The 13,238-nt window shown below is 40.1% G+C and overlaps 1 protein-coding gene across 2 annotated transcripts; it reads left to right on the top strand.

Moving 5' to 3' along the window:
• Window positions 1–399: 399 nt before the first annotated feature.
• Window positions 400–11,698, top strand: LOC145770562 (uncharacterized). Of its 2 annotated transcripts, XM_082582246.1 has the most exons (11): window positions 400–680; window positions 1,053–1,229; window positions 1,711–1,858; window positions 2,703–2,959; window positions 3,111–3,320; window positions 3,915–4,027; window positions 4,377–4,478; window positions 4,981–5,169; window positions 5,818–5,955; window positions 6,800–6,978; window positions 11,356–11,698. In XM_082582246.1, the coding sequence occupies exons 1-11, from the start codon at window positions 605–607 to the stop codon at window positions 11,396–11,398; spliced, it is 1,632 nt and encodes a 543-aa protein (XP_082438372.1). In that variant the 5' UTR covers window positions 400–604; the 3' UTR covers window positions 11,399–11,698. The 2 variants fall into 2 exon arrangements, with proteins under 2 accessions (XP_082438372.1, XP_082438373.1); XM_082582247.1 differs by lacking the exon at window positions 6,800–6,978.
• Window positions 11,699–13,238: the final 1,540 nt, after the last annotated feature.

Raw genomic sequence — 13,238 nt, 5'->3', positions numbered from 1 at the left:
TGTTACATCTACTGACAACTGATCCCTGTTATCTTAGCAATTGAGGTTTTAGCCCACTTAAAAGCAAGCAACAATTTTTTTTTCTAATTTTCTCTTATTCATACTTTAGACACGTTATCTATTATATTACAGTATAGACAGTTTTTACTTTGATTGAAATCTGGTGGCCCCAAAATTTTTCTTTCTAGATTTGCGACCACCCCCAAAAGACTCAGAGTGAACCTTGGGTTGGGAATCAATTCCATAGAAAAGATGATGGATGACCATTGACCAAACTAAACAAGCTACGATACTCTTGCAGAATTTGTTAATAAATTTGATACTAAATTATGACGAAATAATTCATGTTTGCAAAATGAAAATAAACTGCAAATTTTAACGAAAAGTTCACACAAAGTTTTGGAAAAGAAATTCTTTAAACTTTCATGTCTGTCTTCCATGATAGCAATGAAGATGTGTAGTTGTTCACTGCTGGACTCCGAATTGTACTTTTCAGACGTTTTCTAATGTGTTGTCATGACTTGAAGTCGTTCAAACGTCTAGAGTGGGATGCATTTCTCGCGTAACGTTGCGACGATTGCAATAAAGATTCATTGACGTCATCATGGAGACAAGGTTATTGCTGATCCTGGATGTTGTGCTCTTGGCTCTTGCAATCTTTGTCGTCTCTACAGAAGCAGGTGATTCCCATTCTTACGTCCATGGTTTCAAACTGAATCTATTTTTTTCCAGTGAATAAAATCATCCTGTGTAGTAATAGTAGGCTATAATATATGCAGTCAAATTTCATTTCAAAGTTGACTTTGTCCCAACTAGGCTACTTCTCTTCTTTAGATTGAATTGATTTCATCTAGAACCATCAAACCTCACTAGTTTTGCATTAACTTGAGGTAAAGTTGTTAAAATTAGTTTGTTATGTTTAGGCTACGATTCCCCCTAACAGGGAAGGTTTCTCCAATATTATTACGTCACTCTTTCGCCAGTTAATCTCTCTATAAACAGCATCTTTTTGTGATGCATCCTTATAACACAATAAACTCAATTGTCGGCAGAGTGTTCTGAAAGCGTTTTGGGAACAATGGAGGACTTTTACATTTTGTCGGATGAAGAAGCAAATGCAAATGAAGCCCAAGAGAAATGTTTATCATCAGGAGGGAGAATGGCTCCAGTTCACCATCAAGACACAAAAAAGCTTTTGTGGAAGTTTATGAACGACCGATACACAAAAGGTAAATCATCATTGCATTTGGACGGGCGGGGGACGAATTTTGTTTTTTCCATTGAAATTAAACTCTTTGATTGAAGTCATAGAAAGTTTTCATAACATAGTTCATATAAGCTACTACAATATTACGGAGCTTAGCGTACAAGCAAACGTACAGTATATCTTTTAACAATAAAAAGCTTGAATTTTTTTTTTGCGTGCTTAAAGGAAGGCTATTCAGTTAGAAATAGCTCACAATCATTTTAAGTTACTAAAGTTTTCAAATATATTTTCTGAGTTTCGGAAAATTTTCCTTCCAACATCGGTCATCTCAACCAATAAGAACATATCTGGGTAAGTTTATGCTGATGACACTTTGCTCTAAATCTTGCTCTTCATGACTTTATATATTTTGATAATTTGTTTGGTTATTATTTTGTGACCTATGCACACAATAGCAAAAGATTGTCCACGCAGTTCGTTCATGTTACTACTTTCTCTATTAGACTTACAGGAGGTCCGGATCTACATCCACTCGAATCGGGACACTGTGAAATATTACACAAGTAAAGCACAAGAAGAGGACTTCACCGACCAGCCCGAGTGGATGAGACCGAAGAAAGGAGAATTATCAAGCTTCAAAATGTTTACAAGGTTTTCAATGATTTTATTGGTTTTGTTGTTCCAGCGGCTGAGAAAGCAGAACATTGTAGATTGCAGAGCCGTGGAAGTTTTTAGGGAATTGTTTAAAATCGCGTAATTCTTCATCTGCAACATGCTCCCAGATAGCAAATCAACGGTTTTTCACATTGATTCAACGTCTGCAGACGACGACGTTGATTTTCTGCCTGGGCTATGACTCATAACGCAAATGTAGAACGCATCACTTCTATGAAGAAGCCACATTGGCGCAAGAAAACAGACAAGAACTTTTATTTTTGTTGAGTCTGTTTTTGCATCTTAGTTGAGTACAGTTTCAATTATATTTTGGGCAAGGATGTTTATAATCTCGTTAAAGTTTCCTTCGATCCTTTTGCTGAAAAAGTTAAAGGACCAGGAAAATGTTCATGGACTATGTACGTTTTTTATTTGTAACTTTTGCTGCATTTGTCTATTTACTATTTGTAAAAAATTCTTCAAACGCAAAAATCTTTGCACTTTAATTTTTGACGAAACTTGTCCTCTCTTTGCCTGATGACAATTTGGTAGGCTTTTAGACAGTTTTGAAAATTACTAGAAAAACCATGCCAGAAAAAACAGAAGTAGGCCACCTCTACAGCAAGCACACATAGCCAACAATTGCCGCTAACAACAATGGAATTCATGCAATTTGTTGATGTCCCGAAAAGCTGAAAAAACTTGACAGATGCAGTTAAGACTTCACACTTAACTTTGTAAGCAGAAAGTTAAACCAACGGCATTGGGTGACAACCCCAAAGCCCCCTGAGTTTCACAAGACCATTGCGTAGTCGCAGTGACGTCATATCTCATGTTGCAGACCCACAAGAGGGTTCGTCACTCCAGTCAGCTTCTGTTGGTTCAAGGACAGAGACCTGATCAATGGCAGCTGCACCGAAGGTTGGAAGGACAACTTCGAATTATTTGGCGGGAACGTGACGACCAATAAAACAACAAAGCTTTACAACTTCTATCGTGACGTCATACATCACGGCTGCAGTAAACTGTTGCTTAGCGACGCCACTACTCCCGATTATTACTCACGATTCGAGCCGACACCGGTCCTCTACATCCCAGGTGAGCATTATGACATCATTGATACGTCATTGAAGTCACACCTTTGCAAGTTGTACAAACGTATTTGGTAGAAAAGGGCTGCCAGATATCGGGTTATTTAGCCTACTAGTTGTATTCTTATCATTCTTTGGTAAATAATGTTGGTGTTTAGACATTCGAGTGTTCATTGGAGCTCGTTCTGACGTGTACGATGCTGATTGGACGTGGAGCGATGACGTTAGGGTGACGGATGCAGACTATCCAATCTCCAGCAAGAGCATCTGCGAACAAATGGCGTGGACGCTCGTGTATGATGACAAAGTCAATTTGTCGCCAAAGCGATGTGACTCCGGCCTGGCTTATTACGTTTGTCACTTCAAACGTGAGTTGATGCAAATGAACAAATCTATGAGAAACTTTGGTTTTCGCGACAGTTCTCCGGACGGAAAAGCTTTTTATTGTCATTATGTGGGCAACGTGACTTGGGGCGATAATGCAAATATCGAGAAGTGTCATATGTCACCTGGAGAGTTTATTGTTGAGAACTAGCGATCTTCCTGGCGTCAACGCTGTCAATTCTTGCAACACTCGACTGCCGATAAACGCCTGGAGAGTTTATTGTTGAGGGTGTTGTCAAACCTTTGGATGAAACTAAAATTCGAAATATCATCATTTATTGAAACCTTGTTTCCAATAAACTGTTGATCAACTAGATGTCTTGAACCATGTTGTGCTGGTTATCATACGGTTGAAGATTGTGTCACCACTCTAGAAGGATTTACACCATGTCTAGAATGTGGAGGCATCTTGACTTAGATATCTGCAGTGTAGCTTCTATATCAATAAAAGTAAATTGTTGCATTTTCTGCTGTTGCACTGTACATTGAAATAAACGTAAAGCTACGTCAAAATAAACTTGCTTGATTTGTCATAATCTAACCATTATTCATCATTTTTATTGTTCTTCATTTTGCAGTTATGACATCTCTGGAGTCTTTGAACTGCAACTCTTCCTACCTCAAGCTGAAGTGGAACGCAAGCTTTAATTTTCACGCAATCACGAGCAGCGTTCCTAAACTTTTTGTTACAGTTAGTTGGAAAACTTTTAACTTTACTCTCGCCACGAACGTGCCGCCATTTTCAATACTAAACTTACGACAAAAACTACATTTAAAAATGGTAATAGCAGACCATCAGCGCTTCCATATTAACAAGAAAGTAAATTTCAAACTCTAACAAAGTTATCATTGAAATCATCTCACTCTAAATAAATTCAGACAAACCCAAGAAAATTACCTGAAATATTTGATACAATAATATTATAATATATAAATAAATTTATTTATTGTTCAAGCGCGCGTTGTGTTGAATAGCTACTGCGTGCAGATTCTCATTTATTTCATAATCCTCTCAGTCGAAACAATTTTGTAAATTCAAGGTCAAAGTTGTGAACACAAATTTCCGTCTTGAAGATATTCCCTTCAACCAATCAGAAATATTGATACCTAACTTGCAGCAGAGGACCTGGTACACAGTGAAGGTAGGCCACGGCAGGCTACTTAGCCAAATCTTGATGTATTCCCAACCGCTGATCTGCAGTCACAATATTTAAAGAACAATTTTACTCAGTTTCTATGACATCGATTGATCAATATTAAAATTTGTAACTTGATTTCTGATAAAAATTGAAGATTTGCCAAAAGTGATGATGGTGAAATATATTTGTGTCCGATTCGATTTCCGCTTCTTGAAGTAACGATCAAAAACACATCTCTCAATGACGAGACAATAAATCATAATGCACGAGTCGAGGCACTGGCGCTGTGATTGTGATGACTGGCCGTCGCTATGACGTTCACCGCGACGAGGGTCTACGATGCAACTATCAATCGAGAAGTGATCATCTTGGGAATGATGCGGAAAATATCAATTTCTAAAATCGTGGGAGATGTTGTTTCTACGTTGTCCAACTAACTCAGCAACTGTTGTCGGTACTTGCATTCGCTCATGGCTCCTTTGTGATTTTATTTGTTCGCTCACAGATTCGAGTCAAGGAGAGCGATTGCATCGCTTCTAATAGGTTTGTGACTTCGAAAGCCTCCTTCACGACAAGCTATGGAATCCCTGACGTGATAGCTTCTGCGCAAGTCGGTAACTTGACGTCAGAGAGCGCTTATTGTGTCATAGTATGGAACCACAACACATCAGATGACGATCTACTCTCATACAAGGTAGAAGCATTGCGCGGTGATTTATTGTGACCTCATCAATCATGTCCCTACCACGCAACTCCCAAACACTATTATCGCAATCGGAAAGTTGCTTGATTATAAAAGACCCGCACAATTAAAACCACCCCAATAAACTTCCATGAATGCTTCTGATGAATGCGCGCCTCGCAGCCTCGTTACCGCTGGCGCTCGAGAAGCACGCACCAGCTAAGTGGCCGAGTGGTTTCGCCTTCGGCTCTGGCGCTGGTAGATCTGAGATCGATTCCAGGTCGGGTCAAACCGAAGACTTTAAAAACGGTACCGATTGTGTTCTATCCTGCAAATCGCAATGAGAATGAGTCAGGTAATAATGTGATAACATCGTAAACCTGATACAAATTAAAAATGAGCCCTGTCGCTAAAAGACCTTAGCTGTTGTAGAGCGACAATAAATAAACCATAACATTATTATTCGAGAAGCACGTTTGTTCACAGACAAGGGGTTGCATAAAATGTAGGTTAGAAATAACAATGAAGATTTGTTGTAAAATATGTGATATGGATCATAGGCAGACCAAATGTTGTTGCAGTTGCTTGGATTTGCAGGCTAGTCCTTCAAATAAATCGAGTTCAGGATAATTAATATTTACCAACTTCGCCTTCAATTAGATCACGGCAACCAGCAATCAGAACGTCACAATAACAAAAATCGATTGCCCAACCACCAACGACTCCAATCACGGAGAGCAACTCCGTCAAGTTCTTGACTTGTCCGGTCATGGGGAGCGCAACCTAGTCCGTTTCCAGGTGAGATTAAAGTCATCAACAGCCGCTTCCGCGCCTTGTTGAAAGAAAGACAGTAGGAAAGTTTGCATCAACATTTTCACTTTCCGAGCTACATTTTCTGATTGTTTGCTGCTTTACTCATATATTATGTCACGTGATCTGTTTCTTTAAGTTTATAGGACGTCATGTGACTTGTCAGTTGCCAAGTTTTGCTCATGTCTGTTGTCTGCTATGTCTAGAAAGCTGCAATGCCAAAATCTACAGACGTTTAATTGCAATGTGTGATTGCTGCAAATCCATCATTCCCCATCTGAGGATGTTACAGAAACCAAAACGCTCCATTTATTCTCCAATGTGGTTGACTGGTTGTGCTACAAGTTTCTTCACTTAAAGATTTAATTTTGCTTTTGATCATTTAAACAATATTGTTACGCATCAAATGACGTCATGCCTTTGCAATGTAAGAGAGCCATTAAAGCTACAATTTTGGAAATACATTTCCGTGAGAGCCATAGATTATACTGCAATGCCTTAACACTTAATACAATTAACACGTGGGGGCACTGATGAAATTTTGAAAGTGGGAACACGTCTTCACAAGAGGTGAAACACAGCGGGAGGGTTTTGGGGGTCTCCCCCACCAAAAAAAATGAAAAATTACAATTAATTTGGTGCATTCTGAGCGCATTTTCAGCTCTAAATTGTAATGAAAAGTTAGGATAAAACTTTCGCGCTTTGCAGTTTAGAAGATCGGATTTTTTGGCGAACCAGATTCCGTCTTCAAAAGAGCCATATATGGCTCGCGAGCCATAGGTTCCCGACCTCTGCGCTAGAGCGACGTAGGAATGAGATTTAAATATTTTAGATTCAAGTTCTATCCTGCGAAGGAGAGAGCGAGCCTAAGATAGTGACGGGACAATGCATGTCGTCCGGAAACCCGAACTACTTGATCCAAGAATCCGAACGGAATGCCTGGATTTGGATCGGGATTTCAAGCATTGGACTCTTGTTGGTTGTTATGGGATGGAATATTGTCAGCAAAAGGTAGTGACAGTCTTACAGGGGTGATTGTGGCCACCAGGCTCAACTTACCAGCTACAACGCGACTATGCTATTCTACAATGTAGCTACTAATATCGTCATCGGCTCCAGCTCGTGTCCGAGCACTGATTCTGTGTTCAAGTAGGATGTGGCTTTGGAGGCCCAGTCCAATATAGATCTTAAGCATTGTTATTTGCAGAGGTGGGCACCCGCTACTTTTAAAGTAGTGCGCTACCCACTACCGCTACTTGGACCATAATAGCGCGCGCTACCGCTACCAATTTACAAAAGTAGCGCGCGCTACCGCTACTTCTTCCGCTACTTTTGTCTAAAATGACACTAGGAAACACTCTTCAAGTCCCTAGTGACGCAAAAATGACCTTGAAAACGAATGTTATCATTTGTTTACGCTGTCATTTTAACGTCGTTATAGAAAACACATTCTAAGGGAAATTTATTGTTACGCATCTTTCAAAAACACGAGCAATTCAAAATGAGAGTCACTAAGTCCTACCCGAACTTTCGCTTAAGCACATCTTTTCCAACAGAGAAAAGTCTTTTCACCGCAGCACTGGAAGGAATGGAGGTGTTGCATTTAATGAACAGATGCTTTAACTCGGTATTCGAAAAGCTCAATGACTTGCTCCTGTCCGAAAAAAAGGCGTCCACAAGTGCTGTTTCCTTCTGCACCGACGTTTCACGGCATGGCGCCAACACACCAAAAAATTCATCCTCGGAGTTGTGACTGGTGTTGGACTGTTGGTGTCACTCTTCTCAGTATCAACCTGGCTTGATGTCTCCGCAACAGTACAATTACGTCTGTCTTGACTTTTTCTCGCAGTGCGTCAGCATCATCCGTGGAAACGTAGTGCAGAAATTGTAGCCACGACGTCTTGATGGAGGGATGAAGACATGATGCCATAACGCATTTCATGTCGTTGAAGCACTTGTTGAATCGTTTCTTCACCCCTTCAAGGGCTTTCACTCTCAACTCTTCACAGCTCTCAAGATCACTGATCTCGGTCAACTTCTTCGCCCAAATTGTAATGGTTGGAAGCAAGACTCCGTAATACGCCTTGGACTCGCCCTGGAGAATGTCTAAAGCCTGGCAGATAGGCTTCATCACACGGAGATATTCGCCGAAGAAGTTGACGTCAGCTAGAAATAAATGAGCTGTTTAGAAATAAGACAAACTATGTTGTAACTTCAAAGTTGTAAGCAAAACAAATCACACAAAATTGCCCTGTAATGATTTCTTTTTACAAAAACCATCGTGTAAGAAAATCTTATCAGCAACAAATATCTTAGCTAACCATTTGTCAACAGTTTTACTTTAACCTGTTAAGTGCGTATAACGACAATTGTCGTCCGAGACAGTCGCTCTTGCTGTGCGTAAGACGACAATTGTCGTTTTCGTGATCGCAGCTATTCATGGCACTTTTAATTTCGCTTTCCTCTATTCGCTTTGTCTGGAAGGCACAATCATGACGTGTGAAGAAACAAAGATGCATTGTTTACACTACAATAACGATTGCAGCCTGACGGAAATCATTAATCCCTAAATCACTCTATTACAATATTAGGTAGCTTACGCACTCACCTACAATGTAACCACAATTGCAAGAATAAAAAGATTTCATCCTAAATGTTTTTTCTTCTGAAATCGCTTCCTTCCGGTGTATAAAATTCGAACCACATCATGCGCGTTCAATCAGTGTGAAGTCATTTTGATGTAATGTTGCAAGCAGTTTCAGAAATATTTTGTTGTGTTCGAAAACATATTTTGTAACATATAGTCAACAAAACAATAGGGTTTTGTGTTGCTGCTAATGTTAAAACAAGCGTCAGAAAATGATACAGTTTGAATATTTCCAAACTAAACTGACGTGTACTTTGTTTAGTGTCCTATAAATGCTTAGAAATTATTCTGTTCTGTAAACTGATGTATTTTTTTTCTTCATAATGAACAACTAGTTGAATAATTTCACAATGTGAAAGGTATAATCACTTGAGAGTAATGCGATTACACCAGAAAACAATAGTCGAGCCAGAGACTTCTCCGCAATAGTCGATGAAAAGTTAAAGCAATAGACACAAAAGAAAATTGAACAAAAGCGTATTGTGCTGCGTCATGGGGGTTCCCCAATATCTTAGTAAGGAATAATGCGACGAAAAATACTGCGAGTGATCAAATTAAATACGCACAGTAAGGAGAGTTTCGAAAAATTAATTACGCACTTAACGGGTTAACCAATACGATCGTCGTCGTCGTCGTTCGTATGAAGCAGAAAGTTTGTGGTCAGCCGAATGGAAGGACTTGGAGCCAACTTTTCGTCAGATCGTCAAGTGTGCGGAGGCCTGTTATTCCATTGGGAGGGGAATAGACGGGACACCCAATGACCAATACAATAAAACCTTATTTTTGGACATCTTAACATAGGTGATGACTGATGAGGCAATGCCCACTGCATGTAGTCTATATTCTATAAACCACATACAACTTTACTTCGGCTATTATCAAAACTAAAATGAACATTATCGATTTCATACCTTGAGCGCAGCATCGCAGCTCCACACCAGAAAACGAGATTCCCAAAAGGCCGAAACTTTGCAACCAAACCGATCATATAGGATTATAGGCTATATAATATAACTGCTTGACCACGCCAGTGTTGCGAAAAAAACGAGTATTTTTTTTACTTTAAATTAAAAAGTAGCGGGTAGCGGGAGTGCGACTGAAAAAAAGTAGCGCCTCTCCCGCTACCGCTACTTTGGAAAAAAAATAGCGCCGCTAGTAGCGGCGCTACAAAAGTAGTGCGCTTCTGCCCACCTCTGGTTATTTGTTAGTTAACTTTTCTCCCACAAAGCTGCGGCGTCACGCAACAAGCAAACAAAGCCAAAACTATGTAGACTGCCCTTGTAGGCTAGGTGTAAGCTTCCCGAAACTAATTTGTCAGCAGAAGTGGATGTGAATGGAATCAGTTAGAAAACCACCGGGCCATGAGACCTATGTAATGTATTTGCTAAACTATGCAGTTTGTTGCAGAAGCCAACACTTTTATTAGCCTACTGGTTTCACAAATGCCGGTCGAATAGCTTACTCCAATTTCCAATTATTAAGCAAGTAAGAAGCAGATAAAAGATACATGATGATGATGTCACAATCAAGTTACTATGTTGACTGATTTGTAGGCCTAAACCAGGGATGTCCAACCTGCGGCCCGCGGGCCACAGTGCGGCCCGCCTAAGATTTCTGTGCGGCCCGCTAGTCATTTTTACTCCACGTAGTATTTTTAACTTTGAATCTTAGCCTAATTAAAATGTACCAGTCAGCTTTTAGGGGCGCAGTAATAGTATAGTATGGGAGCAACAGGATTATATATAACTATAAGACTCGAAGAATTAAAGCCCACGTTTAATCCTTGGGTAGCCTATAGTGTTATTTGCTCCTATTTTCAAAGATGAGCTTAATGGTTTTTAATTGTGTCTTTATGCACCCATTTTTCTTGAAATTTAATAGATTCTGCAATGCGGCCCACTATAATAAAAGGTTGAACATCCCTGGCCTAAACCTTTTATTGTATTTGTTGCACTCTGATCTTCTGCTCGCGTGTTGTCGCTATATATCAGGAAACCCATTGGTTAGCTACTACCTGACCATCGTCAATGGGACCTTCCATACCATGAGGTGCTCTGTACAGCGGGCAATCCTTTATTATGTGGCCTGCCGTCTGTATTTCACCACACTCTCATGTAGCACTCTCTGCCAAGCCCCAGCGCACCAGGTTTGTACCATAACGTCCAACACCAGTGAGCAGATAACGTCTTGATGAGGCAAGTCTAGAGAGACCATGACCCAACTGGTTTTCTGGCGGACATCGGAATAGTCTACTTGACGAAGTGGAGATGTGATGCTTGACTATTGTTCACACCACGCTTCATGCCCCATTGTTCACTAGGGTGACCACCAGAGACTGCAAGCAGGTTGTGTGCAGCGCGTACAAATGGCTTTCTTGATTTCAACCGCTCCTTTGGGGTTTTCCCCAGTGTGGTTGCATATGTAGCAGATGGCCGAGGTTTAGGGCTTTACGGCTTAGGGGAGATGCAGCAGTGTAGCTGGCTTAATTTCTGCAAAGACAAGCAAACAGTCAGTTGGAGTTGATAGTGACAGTTCGCAGGCACATAAGCACCTTCTGATGATCCCCCTTTTAAGGTGAAACAGGGTGTCAAGGGTTTATAGAGTCATCACTGTATTTGATTTAAATATGTTGAACATATTTTTATAGGCTAAGTCTTAACTCTGTTGTGTTGTTGTGCCAGGCCTGTCTGTGGTAGACTACAAAAAGGAAACTAAGTTCCGAAATTATATTTTATATTTAGGTATAATCTCAGCATTTCGAAATGTATGGGCCGCAGAAGATGAAACTCCAGAAATTTAAAGTGAGCAACTGGACAGAAATCCATTGAAATGGCGGATTGCAAGATGCCGTTTTGCCTTTATAAACTGATGTTGCTTTTAAAAGTTGCTCAACGCTCAATGCGGACTTTGAAGTTTAAGAAAGACAATTTTTTTTCAGTTTTTCTTGCAGACCTTGCAGTGTTAAAGTGCAACTGCACGGTGACTTTTACCGCACTTTATCTGAAAAAGCATGTTTCAATCTATAATGCCAACCTCGCCCTTACTTTTTAAGGTTATATTTATCTCAATAAAAATTATCAAAACAATGGTTTTCCTCGCGCTTGTATTTTTGGCCACGTTGCTGCAATGGCTGATTGTATTGCACAACACACCGGATTGTGAGGTCAGTTCGAGACAAACCTAGAAGCAACAATCGTTTTTACAAATTCTTTCGTTATTTTTTCGTTCATTGGTGCTGAGCCTATCTCGGCTAGTTTGGTCACTGCTCAGTTCGCCTTGAACTGACGTTATATCACTAGATGGCGTTGACGAGTTTACCACTTCCAGGTAGTGTGAGAAAAGCGCTAGAGAGCGAGGGAAAAGGTCGGTTTCTTGGCTGTGGGCCTCAATTGTAGGTAGCCACTTTAACAAGTCGAAATTCTGCCACTGAAAATGACTAGAATGAAACTGCCAACCAATCATAAGCTACGGTTTAAGTGGCGTAACAAATGGCGAAAAGAAAATGTTAGAAAGCAAATTAAGTGATGGATTTTTTGTCAGCTGGTTGGCTTAGGGCAGTGCTTCTCAACCCCTGGGTCGCGACCCAAAACTGGGTCGCCGTTTCATTTGGCTGGGTCGTTGTACAATGTGGTGATAAAAGATAATGTCCTTGAGCAAACTTAAAACTGCCTACCACTACTGTAGTTTTCGTAATTTCAACTACCGTATTCAAATTACGCCGCAGGTTTCACCCGACGATTTTGCCACACGCATTTTGCGGTGAAGTGTACTCAACAGTGCACACTAGACTAATTTGGAAGAAGAATTTTTAACTACAAAGCTTTGGAAACAATAACACGAGGCGAAGATATCTTTGCTTTGGTCGCCTCATTTATAAATGAAGAGGGATAAGAGTGGACAAAATGCTTCAGTATTTGCAGTGATAGAGCTCCAGCTATGCTTGGATCCTGCAAAGGTTTTACTTACTGCTCATGTGAAAGAAATGAATCATAATGTAGCCTACACGTCAGTCACTGTTTCGTCCATCGAGAAAATTTAGCATCTTGCTGGCTTTCCACCGAATTGGGAACTGCCATGCAAGATGTAGCCTAATTCACATCGTCAACTTCATAAAGGCCAAATCACTGAACTCACGACTGTTTGAAAAATTATGCGAAGATTTTAATGCAGAATACAGACATCTGTTGAACTTTTCTGATCTGAGATGATTATCTTGTGGCAAAGTACTGGAGAGATTTGTAACTCTGCGCAAGGAGGTGAAGGAATTTTTGATAAACAAAAAGAATAACATGGCAGAAAAATTTGCTGATCAAAAGTGGCTTTTGTTTGTGGCGTATCTTTCTGATATATTTTCGCAGCTGAAAATCTTGAATAAATCTTTGTAAGGACCAAACATAATGTTGGTCGATGTATCTGAAAAACTGATTGCTTTTACAGAAAAGCTGAAGTTGCGGAAGAGGAAGATCGCGTCCCAGAAAACAGCAACATTTACTGTTTTGCTACAGTTACTGGAAGTGGAAGGGTTAGGCTTTGACGATGTCCAGCTTGTCATAGAAAGGCATTTGGGTTTATTGATACGAGAATTTGATTTGATTATCCCTAAAATTGCAAAGGATTTGGAATG

The sequence above is a fragment of the Aplidium turbinatum genome, chromosome 5 (assembly GCF_918807975.1).
Source record: "Aplidium turbinatum chromosome 5, kaAplTurb1.1, whole genome shotgun sequence".
Taxonomy (NCBI): domain Eukaryota; kingdom Metazoa; phylum Chordata; class Ascidiacea; order Aplousobranchia; family Polyclinidae; genus Aplidium; species Aplidium turbinatum.
This window is presented reverse-complemented; position numbering and strand designations above follow the sequence as displayed.